Raw genomic sequence first — 23,117 nt, forward strand, 5'->3', positions numbered from 1 at the left:
TGTGCGCCTCTTGTACAGCATGTAGATGCACGCAGTCCCGACGAGGGAGATGGTCGCCGCGAGAGAGTTGGCGGAGGCGATGAGAGCGCGAGCGCACGGCTTTCCCCGCCCCGCCGTCGCCGAGTGCAAGCGCCGTAGAGCAGGATGGCGCAGGCGAACCGCCACGAGAGTGCGCCCGTCTTTGGCGACAAGGTCAGCATCGTGCGTCGCCGTCTCTCTTTCTCTCGCCGCTCGTCCTCCTTCTCGAGCTCATCTCGCTTTGCTCACTCGACACAGCTCCCGGGAGCCACGCCCGACTATGACCAGGTCACCTTCTGCATCCTCGAGGAGGACCACACCCTCGGCAACCTCCTGCGCTGGATGCTCATGAAGAAGTGCGTCCCTCACTCGCGACCCTCCGCTCTCCGAGCGTCCGTAGCTGACGTGCTCGCCCCTGCTGCAGCCCCGCGGTCGAGTTCTGCGGCTACAGGTGTGCTTGGCTGAGTCACGCTGAGCTCGAGAAACCCGCTGACGGCGTGGTCACCGCCTCGCAGCGCACCACACCCCTCCGAGGCCAAGATCCACCTGCGCGTCCAGATGTACGGTGCGTGCCGGCCCTCTCTCTCCGCGCCTGCCGGTGCACGAGCTGACAGTGCACCTCGCACAGACGGCAAGTCGGCGATCGCGGCCCTGCACGAGGCGCTCGACAACGTCGAGGCGATGGCGGGCGTCATCCTCGACCAGTACAACGCGTCGCTCGAGGCGGGCGACTTTGCGCGCGTCGAGGACGAGAAGCACGACTTTGAGAGCGTCAACGCGCGGCTGTGGGCGCAGAAGGAGGCCGAGGGGCGCGGGACCCAGGCAGAGTTCCTCGAGGAGAAGCGCAAGAAGGACGAGGCCGAGGCGGCAGAGGCGGCCAAGAAGGCCAAGGGCAAGGCCATCAAGCGGTGACCTTGTGCATCGTCCTGTTGCATGCCTCCTGACCTTTCCTGCACGCTCGTGCCGGTGTACTTGTTCCCTCCGTTGTATTGTAACCACCGCCGCATCGTCTCCAGCCGCCTCTTTCCCCGGTCCCACCTGTCTTGGCACCGGAGTGTGCCTCAGAAAGTGTCAGCCACGTAAGAACGCGCTTTGTTCCAGTGAAAGTCGCGCTCGACTTGGCCGTATCGCGACTTCTCTCCTCCTCTTTCTCCCTCTACACCCCGCACACCATGCCGCGCAAGAAGTCGGTCGCGGCCGCGAGTGACCCTGCACATGACGAGGACGGTGGCATCGAGGCGTTCGAGCTGCAGAAGGCTGTCGGTGCGTCGCGAGTTGCTCTCACCCCCGCCCGTCCCGAAGCGTCGAGGTGCAGCGTGTCGCGGCGCAGCGGTGGGTGCCGTAGCCGTTGACTTACTCTATTTATTCGTGTACTCGCAGTGGCGCGTCTCATCAAGGCCGCAGTGCGTCCCTCTCCTCTGCTCCCACCTTCCCTCGCTCCGTCGCGACGCCTCTCCTTCTCGACACAAGCTGACCCCAAGTCCGAGCACGCCTGCAGCTCCCCGAAGATGTCAAGCTGCAGAAAGACGTCCCCCTCGCGCTCGTCAAGGGCTCGACCGTCTTCATCTCGTACCTCGCCGCGCTGTGCGTCGCCCCCTCCCCTCCCTCCTCTCTGCCTTGTTCCCCTCCCGTTCCAAGCTGACGAGCTGCGGCGGACCACCGATAGCGCGCACGACACGGCGACCGAGCGGAACCACAAGACGATCGCGGCTTCGCACGTGCTCGACGCGGTAAAGGCGCTCGGGTGGGACGACGGCGGGCAGCTGCAAAAGTCGCTCAAAAAGGAGCTCGCCGGTGCGCGCTTTCCCCCCCTCCTCTCGTCGTCGGAAGCCCTGCGCGCGCTGACGAGGTGCGGGTCTCACGGCGGGATGCAGCGTTCCGCGCGGCGAACGACGCCAAGAAGCAGGGCCGCGCGCCGCCGCCCGTCGCGCCGAAACCCAAAGCCAAGCCCGCGACGACGTCTCGACCAGCACCAGCACCAGCGGCACCGGCGGCGGCGGCGGCGGCGGACGGCGAGGCGGGCGCGCAGGCGGAGGGAGGCGACGGCGGGGACGCGATGGAGGGTGTGACGGTCCTGCGGGACGACGGGCCCAACGCCGATGCGGCGGCAGACGCGGGCGAGGGTGGGACGGCCGAGGACGAGGCGGCCGCGGCCGAGATCGAGCTGTACGCCGACGAGGACGACGGCGACGAGGAGATGGACGAGGAGGTCGGGTCCGAGGGCGTCGACGAGGACGAGCCCGCGGGCGCGGCGGCGCAGCTGGATGGGGACGAGGACGAGTACCGCGAGGGGTAGCGGGGCTAGGTGCAGGGACGAAGTTGCATTGACCACTTGTTGTGCTTAGCTGTCGCTCTCTTCCTTGCCAAGCGGAGCGAGCGAACGAGAGGATTTGCAGATGCGAGTGTAGGAGGGGGTATCTCGATCATGGGTATACAGCGTGGAGGAAGGGAGGAACGAGGGCGACTAGAACATCTTGAGCTTGTGGTACTTGGGCAGCGTCTCGCGCAGGTACTCCCAGTGCTTGACGAAGAGCGCCTTGGCCTGTCCCGACCCTTCGCTCGTCGCTGTGCGGCGACGGTTCTCGGCGCCAAAGACGTGCGTGTAGTCGGCGAGTGTGCCGTGTGGCGGCGTGGACTGGGTATCTGGAGTGGGAGGTGCCGCTGTAGCTGCTTCCGGTTCTGCCGATGCCGACGCCATGCTGACGTCGTCTCCGATCGCTTCTTGCGCAGTACCCGACTTTGCTTTCGCCGAGGCAAAGGGCGAAGGGAGGACGACGCAGCCGGCGCCGACGACACAGTTGGACGCGACCGAGACGGCGGACGAGACGCGCGAGCGGATGCCGAACGTGTTGTCCGAGCCGATCGAGGGCGCCTCGATGCCTGCACATCTCCGGGGTTAGTGTCTGGGCTTTGACAGAGGTGGGACAGAGGCAGCGCACGGCAGCCAACCTCGAACAGGTTGTTGTCGCCGATGATCATGGGCTGCTTGAGGCGGTTGACGATGACGGCCGTCTCCTCGACGATGTTGTTCGAGCCAAAGATGATGGGTCCGGCAGCGGCTACGATAGTGCAGCGTGGCTGGAGGATGGTTCCTGCGCGTGAAGAGAGCGAATGAGGACCCGTTTGTCGTTCCCGAGATGGCAATGTGGGCTCACCGGACCCGATGGTGATGTCGCCGCGGAGGTCGCAGTCGTGCACGACGACGGTCTTTGACCCGACCTTGAACGAGTCTTTGCTGTTGCGTGAGACACGAGAGAGACGGAGAGCGGACGAGAGGAGAGTCAGGAGAAGAGCAGGGCCAGTGGCAGCAGGAGCGTCTCACATGTCGGGAGGCATGACTCTGTGTGTAGCACGGGAACGAGCAGGAGAGAGGAAAGCAGGGCCGAGTGGAGCGAGAGAGCGAGACGGGCGAACGCAGCGCCAAGGGCAGCGAGCGAGCAGCCAGCAACCGTCGGTGTCTCGCGCAGTCCTGCTCACTCCGCGTGTCTGGAGCGTGCATCTGCGCCCGTGTGCCCTCCCTGCCCCGCCCTGCCCTGCCCTGCCCGCCTGCACACTCCCCCCGCCGCGTCGCTCCTCGTCCTCGTCGCTCTCGTCTCCGCTGGTTCCTCGCCCCGCCCTCCGCCCGCCGTTGCTCGCCGCCATGGACCGCAAGTTCGAAGTCGGCGCAGACTACAAGATGTGCGCTCACCGCTCCCCGCCTCTCTCTCGAGACGCGCTCGCCGCACCGCAGCATCCCCCGCGTCCGCCAGAGCTGCGCACCGCACCCTCCCCGCCGCCGCACAGACGCGTGCTGACCCGCGTGCACGCTCACACAGCATGGACGTGATCGGCGAGGGCGCGTACGGCGTCGTCAGGTGCGCGCACCCCCACTCGCTGCACTCGCTCGCGACTTTCAGCTGATGAGGACTCTGGGCGTGCAGCTCGGCCGTCCACCTCGCGACGCAGAGCAAGGTCGCCATCAAGAAGATCACCCCGTTCGACCACTCGAGTGCGTCCACCCCGCCGCGCCCCTCCGAGCCCGGGAGACCGCCTCGTGCCGTCACGAGCCTCGTCGAGCAGCACGAGACAGAGGCTCACTCGCTCGTTCCCGCGCCCGCAGTGTTCTGCCTCCGCACTCTGCGCGAGATCAAGCTCCTCCGCTGGTTCAACCACGAAAACATCATCTCGATCCTCGACATCATCAAGCCGCCCTCGCTCGAGTCCTTCTCCGAGGTCTACCTCATCCAGGTGCGCAGCCACATCCGACTCTCCTCTTCGGTCTGCTCCTCGCTGACGTCGACCGCGTGTGCAGGAGCTGATGGAGACCGACCTGCATCGTGTGATCCGCAGCCAGGAGCTCTCGGACGACCAGTGCGTGCTCTCTTTCAATCGCTGCGCGCGCCGTCATGCCCGGCTGACCTCGGACATTCTGCGCAGCTGCCAATACTTTGTCTAGTGCGCCGCCACACCTGCTCGCTCTTCTCGAGACGTGCTTGCTGATTCAGGTCTTCTCGACAGCCAAACCCTCCGCGGCCTGAAAGCGCTGCATTCCGCCGCGTGCGCTTTCCGCACTGCCTTCGCGCCTTTGTGCGCACGTTGACGATTCTCTGCACCTCGCAGGGTCCTGCACCGCGATCTCAAGCCTTCGAACCTTCTCCTCAACGCCAACTGCGATCTCAAGATCTGCGACTTTGGGTGCGTCTCGCTCAAAGTCCTCCTCGTGCGCGCTACATAACCTAGGCGCTGACTCTGCATGTGATCTCGCAGGCTGGCGCGGTCAGCAATGTCGAGCGAAGCGGAGGCGGTGGGCTTCATGACCGAGTAAGCCAGTCCCGAGTCCGCGGCTCATTCGGCCTGCTGACGTAGCTTGCCCTGTAGATACGTCGCGACAAGGTGGTACAGGGCACCAGAGATCATGCTCACGTGCGTGCTTCCGGCTCGCGACTCGCGCACTTCGCTCATCTCGCTCGGACGCGCAGGTTCAAGGAGTACACCTTCGCCATCGACGTCTGTGCGTGTTTCCCGCGACGTGTTTGACAGCGCCTGTGCTGACGATCGGCTTTCATGCAGGGTCCGTCGGGTGTATTCTCGCCGAGATGCTCAACGGGAAACCGCTGTTCCCCGGTCGTGACTGTGCGTGCTGCATTCCGCGTCCGGGCAAGAAGACAGGCTGACCCGTCAGACTCCCCCGCGCAGACCACCACCAGCTCACGCTCATCCTCGGCGTCCTCGGCACGCCCTCGCTTGACGACTTTTACGCGATCGGGTCGCAGCGCAGCCGGGACTACCTGCGCGCCCTCCCGTTCCAGAAGAAGAAGCCACTGCAGGCGCTGTACCCGAACGCCAACCCGCTCGCGATCGACCTCCTCGAGCGCTGCCTCGCGTTCAACCCCAAGAAGCGCATCAGCGTCGTCGACGCGCTCAGCCACCCGTACCTCGAGCCGTACCACGACCCGGCCGACGAGCCCACCGCGCCTGTGCTCCGTGCGTGTTGCGCGACGCGGTTCTCGGCTCTGTCTTGTTACTGACCTCGCTTGCGGCAAACATGCAGCTCCCGCCTTCTTCGCGTTCGACCAGCAGCAGCTCAGCCGCGAGCAGCTCAAGAGTGCGCCTGTATCCTTCGTGGCACACTCAAGCGGCTTTTAACGCCTCTTCCCCACAGCTCTCATCTACGAGGAGATCACTTCGCCTCCTCCGCAGCACTGAGCGCACACGTTGATCGCGCCGTGCGCGACCCACTTCAGACACTCGAGCCTCGCTTCGCCCCCGCCCGCCTCCTGCCTCTCGCATGTTCAGCTTTTGCATTCGCGCCCCGTCGCCGCCACGCACACCCCGTTGTATACACTGCATGTCTCCCCTTTCTTCGCCTCGAGCGACGCTGTATTGCCCGTCCCTCCGTCCGCTCTCTCGCAGCTTGACCCACAGACCTCCTCCCCCTCTTTGCTCCGGTAATTCAGCTGGCTGGATCCCCCGCATCACTTCTCTCGCACGAGAACACGGAGAGAGTCAGTTGACCAGGTCAAGCGTCTCGTTCCCGCCCTCGCGCTTCATCAAGCGGCTCCTCCCTACTTCGGCCCCGATCCGCCCTTGAGCTTGCCCATCGCCCTCGCGCCCCTCTGACTGATCCTGACCCACTCGCTCCCCTCGGCCTCGCTCCTCCTTCCCGTCTGCACCCACCCCGCCCTCTGCGCCCCCTGGATATACGTCGCCAGCTTGCCATACCTCGCACTCCCACCCGCACTCGCCCCTCCAGCTCCGCTCTCGGCGCCCTCGGCCCCGAGCCGCTGCAGCTCGCTCCCGACCGTCGACCACAGCGGCGCGGGCGGGACCGCGCCCGTGCCCGGCTGCGGCGCCGAGAGCGCGACGAGCACGCGCAGGAGCGGCTGGTACTGCGCTGGGACGGCGGGCGGGCGCGGGAGCGTCAGCGGCGCGGACGTGCTTGTGTTCGCGGCAGCGGGAGCGACGGTGGCTGTTGGCGCCGCGGAGGTCGAGGTGGGCGAGGGGTCGCGAGGAAGAGGCGCAGAGGATGCGTGCGAGGCGGGAGGGGACGGCGTGAGTTTGGGCGCAGGCGTGGGAAGCTCGGCAGGCTAGAGCACCCGATTGGTCATCGAAGGCGATAGCGAGGACCAGAAGCGGCACTCACGGGCTGGGAAGCGACGCTGCCGTGCTCTTGCGAGACTGGCGACGGGCGGCTCGACTGCGGCTTGGGCGTCGCACGCTGAGACGACGGCGCTGTGACGAGAGCTACAAGACGCCGGTCAATAAGTGTCGGAGCAGGGAACCTACCATGACGATGCACAGGTCGGGACCGTCTTCTGGCTCTGCGCCGAATCGGTCGAGCCCGTTTTCGACCTGTTCAGCAGCGGCCTTGGCGGGAGCGCAAAGTCGGCAATGCTCGTAGGAGCGGCCACGACCGGCACGGGCGCGGCAATGTGAACCGGGGCAGCGAGAGGCGAAGGTGCAGCTGAAGGCGGAGGGTTGCGGTTGAGGAGGAGTGAGGTGAAGTTGCGAGCCGTGAGCGGAGGCGCCGTGCCTGTCGTCGTGGCGGAGTGAGTCGGAGATCCCATGGCTGACCAGGGGCGGCAGGGCGCACTGGCTCCGAAGCGCTGCTCTTGCTGTTGCGTCGACGGAGGGCTGACGAGAGTGCCACTATCGAGCCCGTCGCTCTCGTCGGCATCGCTCGGCGGGTCCGTCACGTCTTTGACCGGCTGAACTGGTACAACGTCCATCAGGCCGAGAAAGCGAACCTTGCGGGGCACGAGCGTGCCGAGCGAGGCGGCGAACGGACGCCCAGACTCGATGAGGAAGAAGTGTGCGTGCGATGAGACGGTGGTGGGGACGAGGCGCTTGAGCCAGTGCGCGTGCATGTCCGTATTCCAGCCGGCGAGGAAGACGTAGTCGACCGCGCGAGCCTGGAAGACGAGGTGACCTGCGGGAGGGAGGTTCAGTCTCTGAGCGAGCCGTCAGTGGGTCGCGCGGCGCACTGTTCATGACGCTGACAATGTTGCTCTGAGGCACGTTGCTGAAGATGGACGGCGCCGACGTCGAGGAGAAGCCGCGAGCGAACTGGGCGAGGATCTCTGCGGGAATGCGCAGCAACGACGCGAGGTGACCGACGTCGCTGAGACCCAGGGCAGTCAGCTTCTGCTCGACACGTACGTCGTTGGCATGCACGCACGCAAAAATCATGACGGTTCCCTGGCACTCCTTGCCCGTTTCCTGCGAGACGGCTCGGCGCAGGTGTTCGTGAAGGCTGTACGACGCGAGGCTCCCGCCCTGCGCGCCTCGAAGCAGATGACTGCGCTCTGGCTGAGGTATCCCTCCGGGCGTCAGTGCGGGACAGACTCGGTACGAGCGAGCCGAGGGCAACTCACGAGGACGGACGAGCCGTCGATGAGGACGAGCGCGCGAGCAGTGCGCTCGCGCGCAGGAGGCGGCAGTGCATTCGTGCTCAGCATTGAAGCAGAGTGTAGCGAGCGCGAGTCTAGCAGACCAGGCCGAAAGCTGAGAGCGGGGAAGCGGGGACAAACGCGACGAGCGGAAGGCGATCCGAGCGACGCGGCGAGGCGATGCACCTCTCGGGAGAGAGAGCCCACCTGCGCAGTCTGTGCATGCAGCAATATTTCTCTTACTCCGCATCCCAGTTGGCCTCGCTCCGCCACAGCCGCAGTCGCACGCGCTCGAGCACAATCTCGAACCCGTCCCCCTCCTGCCCGCCGACATTGCCGCGCCCTTCTGCAGGCTGCCACGCCGCAGACGGGTCCCACCGCCTCCAGCCCCACGACGACTTGACCTGCGAGGCGGCAAGACAGGGCATGAGACGGGCGGCAGAGTAACAGGGAGAAGAGAAGGCACGCACATCCGGCTTTTTGTGCGGCGCCGTCACGCACAGCCACCTCGCACGCTTGCTCAGCGCATCCAGCAGTGCCCACAGCTCGGACGACGTCTCGACGAGGTGCAGCGCGAACGAGATGATGACAATGTCGTACAGCTCGACGTCGTCGGCGCCCTCATCCGGCGGGTCCGTCGCACCGGGGGCAGGAAGCTTGCCCGCGGCGACGTCGGCAAAGGAGAGCTCGAGACAAGGCTGCCCGGTCCGTGTGCGGTAGGCGGGGGCGGTAAAGGGGTCGGCGGCGACGATGGAAAGTTCGGGTTCGGGAATAGAAGGCTGAGACGCTCGTGACGGGCGAACGACGGCACGCTGCGGGAACTGCCGAGCTGGTGGTATAAAAGCAGGTCGAGGAGGTGCACTCGAAGATGGGACGGCAGGAGATGGGGCTGATTCGGAGGAAGAAGCGGCGGGAGAGGATCCGGAGGTAGACTGCTCGGCGGGAGGAGCTGACGGCCAGCGAGCTGCCTTCCACGCGAGTAGGGCCTGGAAAAGACGGAGTGAGACGCATATTCGAGCTGGTCTCGCATCGCACGCACCTCGGTAGCCTCGCCAGAACCCGCTGCGAGGTCAAGTACCCGTATACGCTTTGGCTTTTCGTGGGCGACGTAGCGGTCCATGAAGGATGCGAGGACCTTCTTCAAGCCCAGATAATGCGGATTGCGATCTGCACCCTCAAGAGTCAGCCTATGAGTGCGCCGGAGATGCGCAAGAGCCAGACGCACACGATTCCGAGACGATGCGGTAGTACTCTTCGACGCCGTGCGTGCCATAGTTGTCGCGCATCGAGTTTGACAGGTTTCCGTTGACCATGCTGGGCGCAGGTGACTTTGTCTAGTTGGCAACAAGCGGATCTAGTCTAGGTTTGAAGAAGGTCGGGTTGCGAGATGGTCGAACAGGCGGGCAGTGTGGGCGGATAAAGCTGCGAATGTGACCGGCCGAGGTCAGTTTCAACGGTTGTCGCGATCGAGCCGCGACTCAGACTCGGCAAGGCACCGGCTGCAGCTGTAGCATGGCTCGAGGAAAGTGCCGGGCGATGAAGACGGAATCGAGCAGCAGGGCCTGGAAGCGCAGGCGGGCTCGCTGACGCACTCTAGAAAACCCGCTGCGAGCTCTAGCAGGCAGCTCGAGCACAGTCTGCGTTGTGTGCGGTGTGGCCCGGAACAAACTGCATCGCCTCGTTCGCTCCTTCGCCCACTCGCACTTCTCGCTCGCCCGCTAGTCGAGGCCCGAAGCTCTTCAAGCCTTGCTTGCGTGCGTACAAAGCTGCTGAGCAAGTCGCTCGTCGCCCCGTACACTCGCCGCCTCCGATGTCGCATCCCCCCGGTTGCTCATGTGGAGACGAAGACGCCCACGTCCTCCTCGAGGGGACGCTCAACTTCTTGTATCAGCACGTTGACCGTGACAAGGTCGTCGCGCTCAATGCCGAGGAGGGCAAGGAGGGCAAGGTCGTCATTCGCCCGTGGGACCAGCGGCAGCAGGAGGGTCAGTCGGCCGCCCTAGACTCGTATTGAAACGAGAGTCCCCCGCCCTGAGACGCACTCACATCTTGCTATCGTGTAGACGAGTGGCTGGAATCGGACGCAGACGAGCAGCTCATCCTCCACATCCCTTTCACGGGCAATGTCAAGCGTGAGCGGATGGCCAGGCCCACGCAAGATCTGCACGAGCTGACTTTTGAGCATACAGTGCGCTCTATCTTGGTCAAGACGGGCCCGGCAGGGTATACCCCGGACAAGATGCTCGTGGTGCGAATCTCCGCAAGCCTTCCTTCGCACCGTAGTTGCTCATGCTTCGACTGCCCAGTTCGCAAATCAGCTGCTCGACTTTGACGAGGCGACATCGCAGGACGTCACGCAGAACTTCGACGTAGCTGCCACGAAAGAAGTGGTGGAATACGCCGTCAGGTCCGTCGTCAATCTTCTCCTGCCTTATAAGCAGTAGCTGAGGAGTCAAGCACGCAGGCCCGCAAAGTTCCCTTCTGTCCGGTCACTCACACTCTTCTTCCCGTCAAATCACGGCGAGGACACAACCCGCGTCTCGTTCGTCGGTTTCAAGGGCGAATACTCGGCACTGACGGTGAGTCGGGAACAATTGGTCCCGCCCCTCGTGGCATAGGCTCACGCGGTTCCCTCACAGCGCGATCCGATTATCACCGTGTATGAGGCGCAGGCGAATCCGGCCGACCATGCCAAGATTCCTGGCCTCGACTCGACCGCTCACTCGCGCATTGGCTGAGCTGTCCTGAACTATCTGGAGAGCACCGTTCTTCCCGTCTGTCTGTACATAGCGCACTGCATCGCATTCTTCTTTCGAGCACTCCGCAGCCAATACTCGCTCGCTCGGCAAGTTCGAAGAGTTGAGGGACGCGCAACCCGAGTTGCGCCACTGCAGCATATCATGCGTCTGGCCTGCTCGGCAGCCCAGCACTCGAAGGCGCATCGAACCGCGCCCTCTTGACTTCACCAGACTCCCCTCCGTCGCGTGCTTCGCCGCCTCGCTTTCCCCACCCACTGTCCTGCGTGCGCTCTTCCCCCGCCCCGCCGAACCCTCCGCTGGCCTCCCCGCGGCCGCCACCCCTCCCGCCTCCTCCTCTGCCTCGCCCGTCGCCCCTGCCCCGTCCGCGTCCCCTTCCCCTGCCGCGCTCCGCGCCATGCCCTCCGTAGCCCTCGAGCGCCGCGCGCCTCGCCGCGTCCCATTCGTCCCTCTCAGGCTTGTCGACGACCTTGAGCCGCCCGAGGAGCTGCTGGCGGAGGAACGACACGCGCGGCCAGAGCTCGAGCGTCGGGTGCTCGAGGAGGGTCGAGCCGCTCAGTGCGGCGCGGAGCGTGAGCGTCGGAGACGCGGAGAGGACGTGCACTTGACGTGCGGGCAGGCGCGACGTAGTGGCGGAAGGGTCGGACGGATCGATGTCGGGTATGGAGGCGGGGCGGACGTAAAGCGAGAGGAGGAGGACGAAGGGCGATTCGTCGACTTCGGCTGGACCGGAGGGGTCTGCGGGAATGGACGGCGCTGCCGCGGCCACAGCAGTCGCTGACCCGTCCATTTGTCTGACTGCTGCGTCGCCTGCAGCATCGTTGGCAGCGCCCGACGCGGCGTCCGGCTCGCCTTCGACGGCTTGTTGTGCCGCCTGCGCCGGCGATGAGGCATCGGCTGATACTGGCACTTCAGCCGTCGCATTGAGCGGGACCACAGCCTCGGGGGGTTCCAGGCTCGCCACCCAAGCCTTCTCTGCCTGGATCCACCGCTCGTCCTCCGGGTCGAGCGCCTTTCCCTTGCCCTTCTTGTCACGTGAGGCCAAGGCCGAAGCGAGCACAGCGTGTATACTCGAGCTTGATGGCTGAGGCACAGTCGTGATGAGACCCGGCGGTGCTGAAGCCGAGGAAGGATCGGTCGAAGGGCGAGGGTGAAATGCAACCTCGACGGTCCAGTCGAGCCGATTGTTTCTGTGCGTACGACAGGTCAGCAGTGAGACGTGGTAGTCGTCCCGCGGGCTGGACGAACTTCTGATCCCACCGCGTGCCGTTCTTGATGCGCTTGCTCATGCCTTTCGGCAGGAGCACAAGGTCGACGCCATCCTTCGCCGCTTCGCGCACGAGGCGATCCTCCTTGTCTGTGCGCTCGTCAAGCCTGACGGCCTCGTGATCGTCGATGCTGCGGCCGGTCCCCCTGCCCTGCGGAATGACCTTGTCCGAGACGAGCTGTCGCCCGACGTCCTCGATGGCCCTGCTCACGCCGGCGATGTACGACTGGTCGCGCATGAGCGAGCCCCACGTCATCTCGTTGGCTTGCATCGGCCGCGACCAGACGGGCGGCGCTACGCCCGAGCAGCTTGTCGCCGTCTTGTGCGCGGACGAGCAGGCGAGCGAGCAGGACGGGAAGGAGCACGCAGGGCATTTGTAGCGCGCTGGCTGGGTATTGCAGGTCTGGCAGGTGCCCAATCGAGCTCCTCCAGCCGCGTCGGCCATCCTTGTGGCTGCAGCGGGATGTAGGGCGACGCCTTGCCGGGTCGAGCTTCGTGCTGATCGGACTTTGTCCCGGACGCCACGGACTTACCGATGCAGTCGTGACCTCCCGAGCTATCACTCTGGCGCGTGCTCTGATCCAATGCAGCTCTGCACGCTATCTCTCCCTGCATTATCCCTCGCGGCGTGTCGGGGGAGGTCCGCTTCCCGCTCGTCCCGGACCGTGTCCCGGTGCCGAAGTCGGCCCCACCTGTCCTGCGCTCTCTGCTTCGCTCATCACCCTCCCGTGCACGAGTACCGCGCGCCATGCCCTCCTGTGCGCTCCTCACTCGGCTTAATCGCCGTCCCAATGGCCTCTCACGCTCTGCCTCATTGCAGCCAAGTTCGGCAAGACCCCGCCCAAGGGCGTCTACACGCCTCTGTGCACCTTCTTTCACCCTGACCAGTCGCTCGACCTCGAGTCCTTCAAGAAGCACGTTCAGAACGTTGGTCGTGCGGGAGGTGCGCTTGCTGTCCCGCTTCCGTTCCTGTTCGCGTCGAGGTGCATTGACCCAGTCACTCTGCAGTCGGCTGTGTCGCTCTGGGCTCCAATGGCGAGGGTACGTTATGCAGGCCTAGACTCCAGGCGAGATCAGCCGGTGGAGGCTGACGAGCATTTGCGCAGCGATCCACCTGCGACACTCGGAGCGCAATGCAGTCATCGCCGCTGCCCGTCAAGCGCTTGACGCCGATCCAGCCTGCGCAAATGTGCCGCTCATTGCTGGAACCGGGGCCGGCTCGACCGTCGAGACGATCGAGCTGACGAGGGAGGCGGCGGAAGCTGGTGCCGATTTTGCCATGGTCATCACCCCTGGTGCGTATTACAGCTTGCCGTCAGGCACATGGTCCCACTGACCGTTGCTTCATAAGGCTACTTCGCCAAAGGTCTAAGTCGCGAGGCCCTGAAGCAGTTCTTCATCGAAGTTGCCGAAGCGAGCCCGATTCCGGTTCGTTGGCCGACCTTCTGCCTACGTGATGGAAGCCACCGGACTCACCATTTGTCGAGTGCAGATCCTCGTCTACAACTGTAAGCATGCGCGCGACGGCCCCGAGGCATCGGCTTACCTTGTCCACACTCGCAGTCCCCGGCGCCTCTGCGGGAATAGACCTTGACAGCGATTTGATCGCCGAGGGTGCGTATCGCCTTGCTCTACGCTCTCACCCACTACTCAGCAGGATTGCATTGCAGTGGCCGCAGCTTCGAGCAACATTGCCGGCACCAAGTTGACCTGCGGCAATGTCGGAAAGTGCGTGTCTCTACTGCCTCGTCTATCACCGTCAGCTCTGAGCTGACGGCCCACTGTACAGGATTGCGCGTCTTACCGGCCTTCCCGACTTTGCCGTTTACGGAGGGTTCATCGACTTTTTGCAGCCGTCGCTCACAATCGGTGCAGCGGGCTGCATCACCGGTCTCGGCAATGTTGTTCCGGTGAGTCGCAGTATGTTCGCTGTGCTCCGCGACGAGGATCTAATTGCTGACTGCCCGCGCCACTTTCGCAGAAGACCTGCCTCAAGCTGTACCACGACTCGATCGCCTCTCTCTCCGGCTCAGGCGACCCGGGTGCGACCGCCAAGCTGCAAGCCATTGTCTCGCACGCAGACTGGGCTCTGCAGAAGGGCAGCGTGGCCGGGACCAAGTGGGTGCTCGGGCAGCTGCACGGGTTCGGAAGCGAGCCGAGGAGGCCGCTGCTCCCGTTCGATGCGTCAAATGGAAAGGGAGAGCAGCTGCTCAAGGATCTCGAGGAGATCCTCACGATCGAGCGCACTCTGTAGACTCCTGTTATAACCAGATGCACGCAAGACACGAGTGAAGTGGCGCGAGACTGGCCGGAAACCCCTTTTCCCCAAGTGTCGCTCTGCCATCATCGCCGCCTCACATCACCAAATGTCATCAGAAGCTTGACACTGCAGTGTGGGCGGGCTGGCGTCCGCGGAGAGAAGGGGGAGGGGAAGAAAGGGAGGTCCCCGCACCCGACGCGTTTGGGCCGCTTCGAAACGGCGCACGCTCCTCTTGAGCGGCGACCGTCTCTCCTCTTCGCTCAGTCCCCCGTTTGTGCTCGTCGATATCCCTTGTTCGCTCTGTCTCGCCAGAGAGACGCACGCGTGCTGCTGCTCGCTTTGCCCTCTCTTCGTCTTCTCGCATCCCCGTCGCTGGCTGGCTTGCACTGCACCGATGGCTGCCACTGCCTCGCACACATTCGTCGCACCGTCCGTGCACGCTCCGACCTCTGTCCACCCGTCGGCCGCCTCGACCTCCCAGCCAGCAGCACTCGCGCCCGCGTACCCTGCCGGCGCGCCTATTCACGACCCGTCCTCTCCCTCAGCTCCCGCGCACATGGCCGCGGGCGGCACATTGTTGAGCGACGCCGTCGCCGCGATCGCGATGGAGGACGTCGGCGCCGCGCTGCCGTCGACTCGCCAGGATGCGCTCCAGCCGGGCCAGACGGACCTGGGAGAAGAGGCGGAAGCAGCGGCTCGAGCGGCAGCGCATTCGGCGATTGCCGAGGCGGCGTTGGCACCACCTCCAGCAGAGACGGGCGAGCAGACTGTCGCGGCGAAGGACAAGGAGAAGAAGGAACCTAGGCGGATCCGCTTTGCTGTCGGCAGCAAGTACAAGGTGCGTGCGAGGCTGTCGAGTAACATTCGGGGCGCTCGCAATTCTTACTTGAACCGAGTTCCGCTCGCGTAGGTCCAGGACGTCATCGGCGAAGGCGCGTATGGTGTGGTCTGCTCTGCGGTCCACGTCCCGTCCGGCCAGCGCGTCGCGATCAAGAAGATCGCTCCTTTCGACCACTCGAGTGCGTCAAGCCTTTACGTCTACGTCGGCGCCTCAAGCTAACTGAGTAACCCGCAGTGTTCGCGCTGCGCACGTTGCGCGAGCTCAAGCTCCTGCGCTTCTTCGCCGAGCACCAGGTTTCGGAGAATCTCATCACCGTCATCGACCTCATCAAGCCATCCTCGTACGACAGCTTCAAGGAGGCGAGCACTTGCCCCCCTTGACGGCATCCGAACGCCACATTTACGCAATGTGCGCCGCAGGTCTACCTAATTCAGGAGCTGATGGAGACGGACTTGTACCGGGTGATCAGGACACAGACCCTTTCAGACGACCAGTCCGTCGCTGCATCGCTTTCAATCGTGGAGACCACGCGGCTGAACCACGTCCTTGCACAGCGTACAGTACTTCATCTACCAGTCCGCCGGTTTCCTTCGTTTCGCCCGAAAGGCCTTCTCCCGGCTGACTGACCTGAACTCGCAGAACCCTCCGCGCACTGAAAGCGCTGCACTCGGCGAACATCATCCATCGCGATCTCAAGCCCTCAAACCTGCTGCTCAACGCCAACTGCGATCTTAAGGTGTGCGACTTTGGCCTTGCCCGCAGCGTCATGACGGCAGAGCCCAATGGCGGCGAGACGGGCTTCATGACCGAATACGTGGCCACGCGATGGTACCGTGCACCCGAGATCATGCTTACGTAGGTCTCACTTCGACCTCTTCAGCCCGACTTCGCGCTGACCTTCCCGATCACGCGAGGGCAGCTTCCGAATGTACACGAAGGCCGTCGACATTTGTCCGTCCCGTCTCCATCACGTCGGACGCGCGGAACACTCACCTTCTGTGCAGGGTCGGTTGGCTGCATCTGCGCCGAAATGCTTAGCGGACGACCTCTCTTTCCGGGCCGTGACTGTACGTTGCTGGCCCTCCTGCCCCTCAGCCGCCTCGCTCAAGCTATGCGCCGTGTTACAGACCACCACCAGCTCACGCTCATCTTGAGCGTCACCGGCACTCCGACCATCGACGAGTTCTACCGCATCAACTCGCGCCGTTCGCGCGACTACCTGCGCGCCCTGCCCTTCCAGAAGCGCCGCTCGTTCGCCGAGCTCTTCCCAAATGCCTCCCCACTCGCCGTCGACTTCTTGGCGAGGACCCTGACGTTCGACCCGATCAAGCGACTCACCGTCGAGCAGGCTCTCGAGCATCCCTACCTCAGCCAATACCACGACCCGGAGGACGAGCCGTGTGCGCCGCCTCTCGAGCCGGACTTCTTCGACTTTGACCTTCAGAAGCTCGGGCGCGAGGATCTCAAGCGTCGCATGTATGACGAGGTTATGGCGTTTGAGCCGCTGGTCTAAGCGGACAGCGCAGGCCTCGTCTAGGGCGTTGGGCTAGTATGCGCTGTTGTACAGGTGTTTGAGGTTGTGTTCGGTCTATTCGGGAAGCGCTTCCTGGTCAACAAGATCGTTGTCTGCGAGAGAGCGAGAGAGAGCTCGCCACCTTGTCGCGCACTCCACGCAGCGGTCCTGCGTTTCTTTGACGCGAGCACGACGATGCGAGTTGCAGAGAAGCCCTGCAGAGGAGCGAATGAAGAAGGACCGAGTGAACAGACGAAGACGAAAGTCTACTACGCGAAGAAAAGGGAAGAACTGCAACGACGGCAAATAGGTACAACACGAATGGGTCGACTGATTCAGGTGCGGAGTGTATAGTACAAGATGTATGCGGATTTGGCCTGGAAAGCGGAACAAGGCTAGGTGAGCTGGATCGTTCTGCGAGGGAAAGAACCGGTACGTACGGATTGCACATGGGCAGGATCACAGGGCGTCACCTTGGAGTCGCCAATGTTGTACCAATCGCGACCACTGCGAACGTAGGCGGTGCTGCATATGGAAGTTTGTAAGTCTCGAGTCGCGATGAGCAGCAGAGCGGATTGCGAAAACCCACTAGTGACCGCTGCTGAGGTTGCCGTAGTGATTCGTGACGCCAAAGAGATCGTAGACGTAGCCCTTGGGCGGCCCCGGGCTCATCGGTTGTCCGTGCTTGTCCGTGAGAGGCGGAGGGAGGAAGGCGGTGAGGTCGAGCCCAGCCAGCGGGTACTGCACTTGCGTCTCGATCTATCGCGTGGCAAGGAGTCAGGTTACACGACCGGTCCCCTGTATCGACGAGACGTACCTTGTCGCTGAAAGGCCCGTGGAAAGAGAAACGCTTTAGATGGATCACGAGGATCGGCGGCAGCTTCGACAACGACAGCTTCTTGACCGCCTTGCGGTTCTTCTTGCAGCGTGGGCAGTGCCTGAGGCGAAAACACTCAAATGAGTTGAGCAGTAGTCGTCAAGAGAGAGAGATGGCACACCATGCGTCGTCCTTGTCGAGAATCTCGTCGCGCACGAACGTCTCGAGACACGCCATGAGTGAAACTTTGCTGATGCCGCGACCGCCTGGGATCGGAACGGACAGCGGCATGAACGTGTTGTACGTCGTAGACGTCTGCGACCAACGGGATCAGCTGCACAATTCCCGGACGGGGCTACCGAACGACGGACCTTCTGGCACGTCAGGCACCGCAGCTGATTGCGGAACTGTCCCTGGAAGCACTGGACGATGAAGCTGTCGTTGCGCATCTTGTAGATCTGCCACTCGCGCTCGCTCATGACCTGCGGAGGGAGCGTCTCGAGATCATGTTCGCGCTCGGGCGTCATCTCGATCGGCGCCGGCTTGTGCACGACATAGTTGCAGTCCTCGTGCAAGCCGTCGAGGAGGAAGCCGAGGAACTCTTGCGCGTCGTGCTGGTCCGAGCCGCGGAACTGAGGCGCGACGCGGCAGATGTTCTCGCGAAAGGTGACCGGCGAGAGGAAGTGATACTGCTGCGCCCACAGCGCGCGAATGAGCTCGGCGACAGCGTTTGCGAGGGCGCCCTTCGTTCCGAGCGGGTTGATCGTGTTGATGTCTTTCCGGTACCCGCCGCCTGCGCGAGTTCACGTTAGCGGCTTCCAAGTGCATCGCCGGAAGCGGCTACGCACCGGTGAAGTAACGCGCAAAGGGCACGGCGGCGCTCAGACATTGGATCGTCGAGTTCATGTAGCACGTGTTTCCGAGGTTCTTCAGGCCGCTGATGCCGATCACCCCCTCGTCGAAGCTCATCAGGCTCGTCGGGAACCGCGAATCGGCAGCCGAGTACTGCGCCGGCTGCATGCTCGAGAAGGACGAATTCGAACGTAACGGTGCGGGCTTCGCGGGGGGCGGCCGTGCGAGCGGGACGGCGGGAACGGGGGCGTAGGACGAGGGAGGAGGAGGTGCAGGGCGAGAAGGATGGATCACCGGCGGCGGGCCCCGAGACTGCAGCTGAGGGTAGTCGATCGACGGACGAGCGTAATCGTACGACTGCCGCCCGTAGTCACCGTTGGCGACGGGCGCGAACGACTGTGTCGAGCTGTACAGCCCGTTCGCATCGGTGCGTGGTCTCGGTGCAGCTGGCGATGACGATGGCGAAGTGGGAAGGCTGTAGCTGTCGAGTTGAGGCTGGATGTAGGACGGGCGAGCGTGAGGCGAAGTGGCGAAGGGGTCGTAAGGAGGTGCCGGTCCCGCTCGCTGCGCCGCGACAGGCGGCATGGCAAGACGGGGCGACACGACAGCAGAAACTCCGTTGGCAGACGCAGCGGAGGAAGGCGCGTAGCCGGACGAAGACGACGTTCCGGTAGACCCATAGCGATCCTGCGCACAAGCAGCACTTCTTAGCCCCGTGGACCCACTGTAGAGGAAAGGGCGCGACGCACCATTCCGGCGCCATTCGGCATCGGCGCCTGGTACATGTTACCGTTCGAGGGGAGCAATGCTGCCTTGCGATGCGCCTTCTTCGCCTCGGCGCGCTCCGCATCGTCCTGTGCCTCCCTCCGCAGCGCCTGCACGCCCGTACCGACACTGCCCTGTGCGCCGACCTTCTTCTCCCAAGCCTCCCACCCGCCGACGAGCAAAAGCGGCTGCCGTTGCAGCGGCTTAGAGAACTCGCGCTCGTAGATGGCATTGAGTAGGGTCCAGAGCACTCGCTGTGCCTCGGAGGTGGTCGACGTCGGGACTCCGGATGGCAGGGCGGAGGAAGAGCGGTCGTACACGACGACAACGTCGTAGTAATTTCGCGCCGCGAAGAGTGCGGCTTCGTGAGGCGGCGAAAGGCTGAGAGCGTTCTCAATCTCGCTACTCTTAATGCTGTGCGTCCAATCGAATCAGTTCTGCGTATCGGCAAGTGAGAACGAGTCTCGACGTACCCTGGGCGCAGAACAATCGGTTCGATGCAGACCGTCTCCCCGCGGATCCGTCCTCGCTCGTGCTCCTCACGGCTTCGCAGGTCGAGCAGCAGCACTCGCGGACCCTCGCCAGTCTCGGCTTTGCTGGTCTGCAAGTACTGCCACAGCTCCGCTGGCCGGACCTCCGACGAGAAGGGGATCTTGAAGCCCTTTGATGGCGTCGCAGGCGGCGGCAGCGGCGCTGGCGGCGACGACGCGTGCGTCATAGACGTTGATTGCACGCTCGAAGGTGCTCGACCGCCTCCCGGCACGAGCGCGTTCGGCAAGCTCGGTTGAACACTCGCCGAGGGAGCGGTGCTGATGCTCGTGTCACCGAGACCGGCCGCGAGTTTCGCCATGGCGTCTGCGCGCTCCTGCTGCTCGCGCTGAAAGGTGCGCTCGTCCAGATGCCGGGGTTTTGGCGGATGCGGGGGTGGCGGCCGTGGCGGGCGAGACGGGCCGGCAGAAGGGTCGAAGGCCGGGACAGAGGGGAAGGAGTACGAAGAAGAGGCCGGGGCCGCAGCGGTGGGAGCAGCCGATGTGACAGAGCGCTCAAAGTCGTCCAGGCTCGGGAAGGCCGCGTCGAACTTGGTGGGCGAGGGAGGCTCGGTGCTCTCGCTGTGCGGAGCGCGCGAGTCAGGCGCGGTCCCTACGCCTCCGGCGGGTCCGCGATCCACCACTCCTTTCTGCGTGCGCGCGATCGGTGTTCCTCCTTCTTGACGGAACTGCAGGGCCGACTCCTCCCAGACGGTCGCCGCCTCCTGCACCTTCGAGTAGGGCAGAACAGGCGGCGCGCTGCCCGAACGACCTGCTGCGTCATCTGCGGTATCAGGGAAAGTCTCTGCAGGAGGCCGTGACGTTGGCGATAGCGGGATGGCGGTTTGTCGAGGCGAGCGAGAGGGAGTGGACGGGCGCTTCGGCGAGCCCGGTGGAGAGCGGGTCGGTTTCGAAGTCGTTGCGCCGGCAAGGCCCGACCCACGCAATGCAGCGAGGCGGTCTTCGATAGACGTGGTAGGGAAAGAAGGAGTCTTCTGCGGGGCGGGACGGGAAAGAGGAGAGGCTGCAGGAAGTCTTGGAAGAGCAACGATGTCAGCGTCGCAAATTCCTGCGTCCCACGCCGGCAGCGATGGAATTTCGTACCCGCTGTGTTGGGACGGGGCGGTCCCATTTGAGCGTGAGCTAGTCGTGGGCGCATCGTGCACGTCTGGTCGACCTCGTCGCGACTGGTAATCCTCCAGCCAGCGCACGATCTGCTCCATAGTGCTCTTTGCACCGATTGCAATCTGCGGGAGAGCCGTCAACACTGCTTGGTGGAGGGACGGGCGGGCCGGACGCACCGAGGTGGTATGAGAGACCTGGATGTAGTCGTCTGTTTTGCGCTGCGCCGCATCTTTGTAGTGCGGGTGGTTGCGCGCAAGGTGTAGGAATCTGCGCGGCGTCCCACCAGGCTGGTCAGCGCTCGCCCGCTGGCAACCCCCACTCGGCCGACGAGGTGGACTGGGCGGCTGTGTCGCGTGAAAAACGCAAGCAGCCGGCTCGAGGCTCGCACGAGAGGTACGAGGGAGCGCATAGTAGCTGTTCTGGAGCCTGGATGGCCTGCCTTTGGCGTTGCTGACTCGGAGAACGCTGCTCACCCTGCTGCTCGTCGGAACTCGAGGAAGGCCTCGGCCATCTTGTGCGCATCGTTGGTGCTCCGCCCGACCGCCCACGCCTTCTCTGCGCTGCTGAAGTGGCTCTGCGCCGCCCGGGTCCAGTTGCGGATCCCGTACTCGTCGGCCCGCAGACTCGCGAGTTCGTCCTGACTGCGCTGCCGCAGCTCGTCGAGCGACGGCAGCGGCTGCGAGGCGGGCACCGGCATGCCTCTGCGTGCTCGAGCTCCTGCGCGCCTCGCTGCGAGACGAGGTGGTGGGTGGCCGGAGGTCGGCGGCGGATGACGAGCGGGGCGGTGAATTCGCTCAACCGGATTGAACCGTGTCCGAGTTCAAGACTACTGTTTTCCCTGTGTACCGTAGTATGAAGACAAACTAGGCCACGTTCAGCGGTCTATCAGATGTGAAAGAGGTTCACAGCAAGTCAGGACGAGGCATCCCAGACGCATCCTTGCCTGGACGGCAGCCGTCCAAAAAGTACCTATATGGGGTGCAACTGACGAGAACTTTCGCAAAAAGCATATTGTGGCCGCTTGCTTGCCCGCGGTAACGGAGTCCAAAAAGACAAGTCCCGACAGCGATTTGAACGCTGGACCTGATGATGTCGCAGTAGAAACTGGAGTCACCCGCTCTGCCCCTGAGCTATCAGGACTTGGATGTAAGCTCGCAGTCTGCACGCGCTTGTATACTGCTACGCATCACGAAGGAGATGGAAGAAGGCGAACAGTCTTCTGCAGTGCAGATCCAGTGTCGCTAGACAGGGATTTTGGAGCGAATAAGGAGAGACGCGCTATCGATTTTAAAGCACAAGGAGCAGGACTGCTAGAAGGATGCAATGAAGGAAGAAGGCGCTCAAGCCGCAAGCCTTGATAATCCCGCTGAGCAACTGGACAACGTTGGTAGCTTATTTTAAGTCGAATACAGCACTGTAGGATGCAACACCTTGCCGACGGTACCATGAGTCCAGACTGATCCAGCACAGTGTCGGAGGAAAGGAGACGGATACAATGTAGACGTCCTCACGGTGAATGGCCGATAGAGCTGCAAATGCCTTCACATTGCCTGTGCATCCGCGCGGCACTGCTATTGGTTTGTGACATGCAAGCGAGCAGCCAGAAGGCAGGAAAAGGGAGGAAGGTAGCCACTTGGGAAGGCCATCAGTCTCGACGAAACGACGAGATCTCTTGCTTCCGCAGGACCCGCAAGCATGACCACGACCGTCAGTAGCTGCCAGTCATCGTCTGCAGTCTGTTCCAGGGTGCAACAGAGCACGCAATACTGGCTCTCTGGCACGCCACTTTACGGTCTCGCGCCGTTTCCCCTCGTCCTAGCGGTCTTCTTGTGGCATGGCTTGCGTAGCTGACAAACGTGATGCTATTCTGTGTAAACACACGGGAGACAAAGCCTTGGGGAGGAAGGGGAGGTGCTCAAAGTCGGGCTCGCTCATACCACAGCTGTTCTTCTAATTACGTTGTCGCCCTGCTTACATCCAAGTCCTGATAGCTCAGGGGCAGAGCGGGTGACTCCAGTTTCCACTGCGATATCATCAGGTCCAGCGTTCAAATCGCTGTCGGGACTTCTCTTTTTGCGCCCCCCCTTCCGGCGGCATCGGACGAGGCTGTCCCCCTTTTTTTTTTTGTTGACGGCTAGCAAGGCCAGCGCTTGGGCAAGGGCGCGCGCTGCCCCGTTACCGAGTATCTCTAAAGTGTCGGGAACGCGCAAGAGCGCAAGCAGATGTGCCGAGTTCCCCCTCACGAGGGAAGCGCGTGCGGCCTTCGCTCGTGCGCTCGCCCGTCTCGATTCGGAAACCCGGTCACGCCGCGAGCTGCTTGCGCGCACAGCCCAGACGCGCCGAACAGCACAGTCACGCGTGCACGCCTGCTCCCGCCGACTGGCTCGCGCGCAGAGAGCACGATCCCTCCACCTCGCCTGCCCTCCGATCAACCCGTCTCGACCGCGTCGCCGCGCCCGCCGGTCGGCCGAGACGCGTGCCGTAGCAAAGAGAACGTGCGTATAGCGC

At 63.6% G+C, this 23,117-nt stretch overlaps 11 protein-coding genes across 11 annotated transcripts; 6 read left to right on the forward strand and 5 right to left on the reverse strand.

The window, feature by feature from the left end:
- Positions 1 to 144: 144 nt before the first annotated feature.
- Positions 145 to 930, forward strand: JCM10292_006905 (DNA-directed RNA polymerases I and III subunit RPAC2; the record flags this gene model as incomplete). Its single annotated transcript, XM_076647703.1, has 5 exons — positions 145 to 201; positions 277 to 374; positions 443 to 469; positions 534 to 583; positions 647 to 930. 5 exons carry the CDS (start codon positions 145 to 147, stop codon positions 928 to 930), a joined length of 516 nt encoding a protein of 171 aa, XP_076506873.1.
- Positions 931 to 1,190: 260 nt separating this feature from the next.
- On the forward strand, positions 1,191 to 2,314 carry JCM10292_006906 (uncharacterized protein; the record flags this gene model as incomplete). The annotated part of the gene is made up of 5 exons (XM_076647704.1): positions 1,191 to 1,281; positions 1,399 to 1,421; positions 1,517 to 1,602; positions 1,685 to 1,812; positions 1,893 to 2,314. The coding sequence occupies 5 exons, from the start codon at positions 1,191 to 1,193 to the stop codon at positions 2,312 to 2,314; spliced, it is 750 nt and encodes a 249-aa protein (XP_076506874.1).
- Positions 2,315 to 2,482: 168 nt separating this feature from the next.
- JCM10292_006907 (dynactin subunit 6) lies at positions 2,483 to 3,354 on the reverse strand (the record flags this gene model as incomplete). The annotated part of the gene is made up of 4 exons (XM_076647705.1): positions 2,483 to 2,898; positions 2,958 to 3,110; positions 3,174 to 3,253; positions 3,341 to 3,354. 4 exons carry the CDS (start codon positions 3,352 to 3,354, stop codon positions 2,483 to 2,485), a joined length of 663 nt encoding a protein of 220 aa, XP_076506875.1.
- Positions 3,355 to 3,658: 304 nt separating this feature from the next.
- Positions 3,659 to 5,703, forward strand: JCM10292_006908 (mitogen-activated protein kinase; the record flags this gene model as incomplete). The annotated part of the gene is made up of 15 exons (XM_076647706.1): positions 3,659 to 3,696; positions 3,834 to 3,872; positions 3,939 to 4,006; positions 4,118 to 4,245; positions 4,310 to 4,368; positions 4,435 to 4,452; positions 4,516 to 4,554; positions 4,618 to 4,692; positions 4,765 to 4,818; positions 4,876 to 4,920; positions 4,977 to 5,008; positions 5,068 to 5,130; positions 5,194 to 5,481; positions 5,549 to 5,602; positions 5,660 to 5,703. 15 exons carry the CDS (start codon positions 3,659 to 3,661, stop codon positions 5,701 to 5,703), a joined length of 1,044 nt encoding a protein of 347 aa, XP_076506876.1.
- Positions 5,704 to 6,062: 359 nt separating this feature from the next.
- Positions 6,063 to 7,955, reverse strand: JCM10292_006909 (uncharacterized protein; the record flags this gene model as incomplete). The annotated part of the gene is made up of 7 exons (XM_076647707.1): positions 6,063 to 6,584; positions 6,641 to 6,741; positions 6,797 to 7,030; positions 7,091 to 7,426; positions 7,482 to 7,618; positions 7,676 to 7,806; positions 7,872 to 7,955. 7 exons carry the CDS (start codon positions 7,953 to 7,955, stop codon positions 6,063 to 6,065), a joined length of 1,545 nt encoding a protein of 514 aa, XP_076506877.1.
- A 170-nt stretch (positions 7,956 to 8,125) lies between these two features.
- JCM10292_006910 (uncharacterized protein) lies at positions 8,126 to 9,199 on the reverse strand (the record flags this gene model as incomplete). The annotated part of the gene is made up of 4 exons (XM_076647708.1): positions 8,126 to 8,290; positions 8,357 to 8,872; positions 8,926 to 9,053; positions 9,112 to 9,199. 4 exons carry the CDS (start codon positions 9,197 to 9,199, stop codon positions 8,126 to 8,128), a joined length of 897 nt encoding a protein of 298 aa, XP_076506878.1.
- A 497-nt stretch (positions 9,200 to 9,696) lies between these two features.
- On the forward strand, positions 9,697 to 10,624 carry JCM10292_006911 (PITH domain-containing protein; the record flags this gene model as incomplete). Its single annotated transcript, XM_076647709.1, has 6 exons — positions 9,697 to 9,871; positions 9,950 to 10,018; positions 10,076 to 10,134; positions 10,193 to 10,293; positions 10,351 to 10,465; positions 10,526 to 10,624. The coding sequence occupies 6 exons, from the start codon at positions 9,697 to 9,699 to the stop codon at positions 10,622 to 10,624; spliced, it is 618 nt and encodes a 205-aa protein (XP_076506879.1).
- Positions 10,625 to 10,784: 160 nt separating this feature from the next.
- BCD1 (Bcd1p) lies at positions 10,785 to 12,354 on the reverse strand (the record flags this gene model as incomplete). Its single annotated transcript, XM_076647710.1, has 2 exons — positions 10,785 to 11,832; positions 11,891 to 12,354. The coding sequence occupies 2 exons, from the start codon at positions 12,352 to 12,354 to the stop codon at positions 10,785 to 10,787; spliced, it is 1,512 nt and encodes a 503-aa protein (XP_076506880.1).
- Positions 12,355 to 12,657: 303 nt separating this feature from the next.
- Positions 12,658 to 14,163, forward strand: JCM10292_006913 (dihydrodipicolinate synthase family protein; the record flags this gene model as incomplete). The annotated part of the gene is made up of 10 exons (XM_076647711.1): positions 12,658 to 12,667; positions 12,730 to 12,852; positions 12,918 to 12,950; positions 13,016 to 13,204; positions 13,261 to 13,337; positions 13,402 to 13,417; positions 13,473 to 13,523; positions 13,580 to 13,637; positions 13,699 to 13,819; positions 13,891 to 14,163. 10 exons carry the CDS (start codon positions 12,658 to 12,660, stop codon positions 14,161 to 14,163), a joined length of 951 nt encoding a protein of 316 aa, XP_076506881.1.
- A 400-nt stretch (positions 14,164 to 14,563) lies between these two features.
- On the forward strand, positions 14,564 to 16,523 carry JCM10292_006914 (mitogen-activated protein kinase; the record flags this gene model as incomplete). Its single annotated transcript, XM_076647712.1, has 9 exons — positions 14,564 to 15,007; positions 15,080 to 15,188; positions 15,245 to 15,369; positions 15,430 to 15,503; positions 15,565 to 15,585; positions 15,650 to 15,865; positions 15,930 to 15,961; positions 16,015 to 16,077; positions 16,138 to 16,523. 9 exons carry the CDS (start codon positions 14,564 to 14,566, stop codon positions 16,521 to 16,523), a joined length of 1,470 nt encoding a protein of 489 aa, XP_076506882.1.
- Positions 16,524 to 16,858: 335 nt separating this feature from the next.
- JCM10292_006915 (uncharacterized protein) lies at positions 16,859 to 21,306 on the reverse strand (the record flags this gene model as incomplete). The annotated part of the gene is made up of 11 exons (XM_076647713.1): positions 16,859 to 16,900; positions 16,964 to 17,048; positions 17,113 to 17,282; positions 17,341 to 17,461; positions 17,522 to 17,655; positions 17,712 to 18,133; positions 18,189 to 18,879; positions 18,942 to 19,371; positions 19,431 to 20,731; positions 20,786 to 20,876; positions 21,083 to 21,306. 11 exons carry the CDS (start codon positions 21,304 to 21,306, stop codon positions 16,859 to 16,861), a joined length of 3,711 nt encoding a protein of 1,236 aa, XP_076506883.1.
- Between the last annotated feature and the right edge of the window lie 1,811 nt (positions 21,307 to 23,117).

This window comes from Rhodotorula paludigena (assembly GCF_050403205.1).
Source record: "Rhodotorula paludigena JCM10292 DNA, Rt_paludigena_JCM10292v1_ctg10, whole genome shotgun sequence".
NCBI classification, from domain to species: domain Eukaryota; kingdom Fungi; phylum Basidiomycota; class Microbotryomycetes; order Sporidiobolales; family Sporidiobolaceae; genus Rhodotorula; species Rhodotorula paludigena.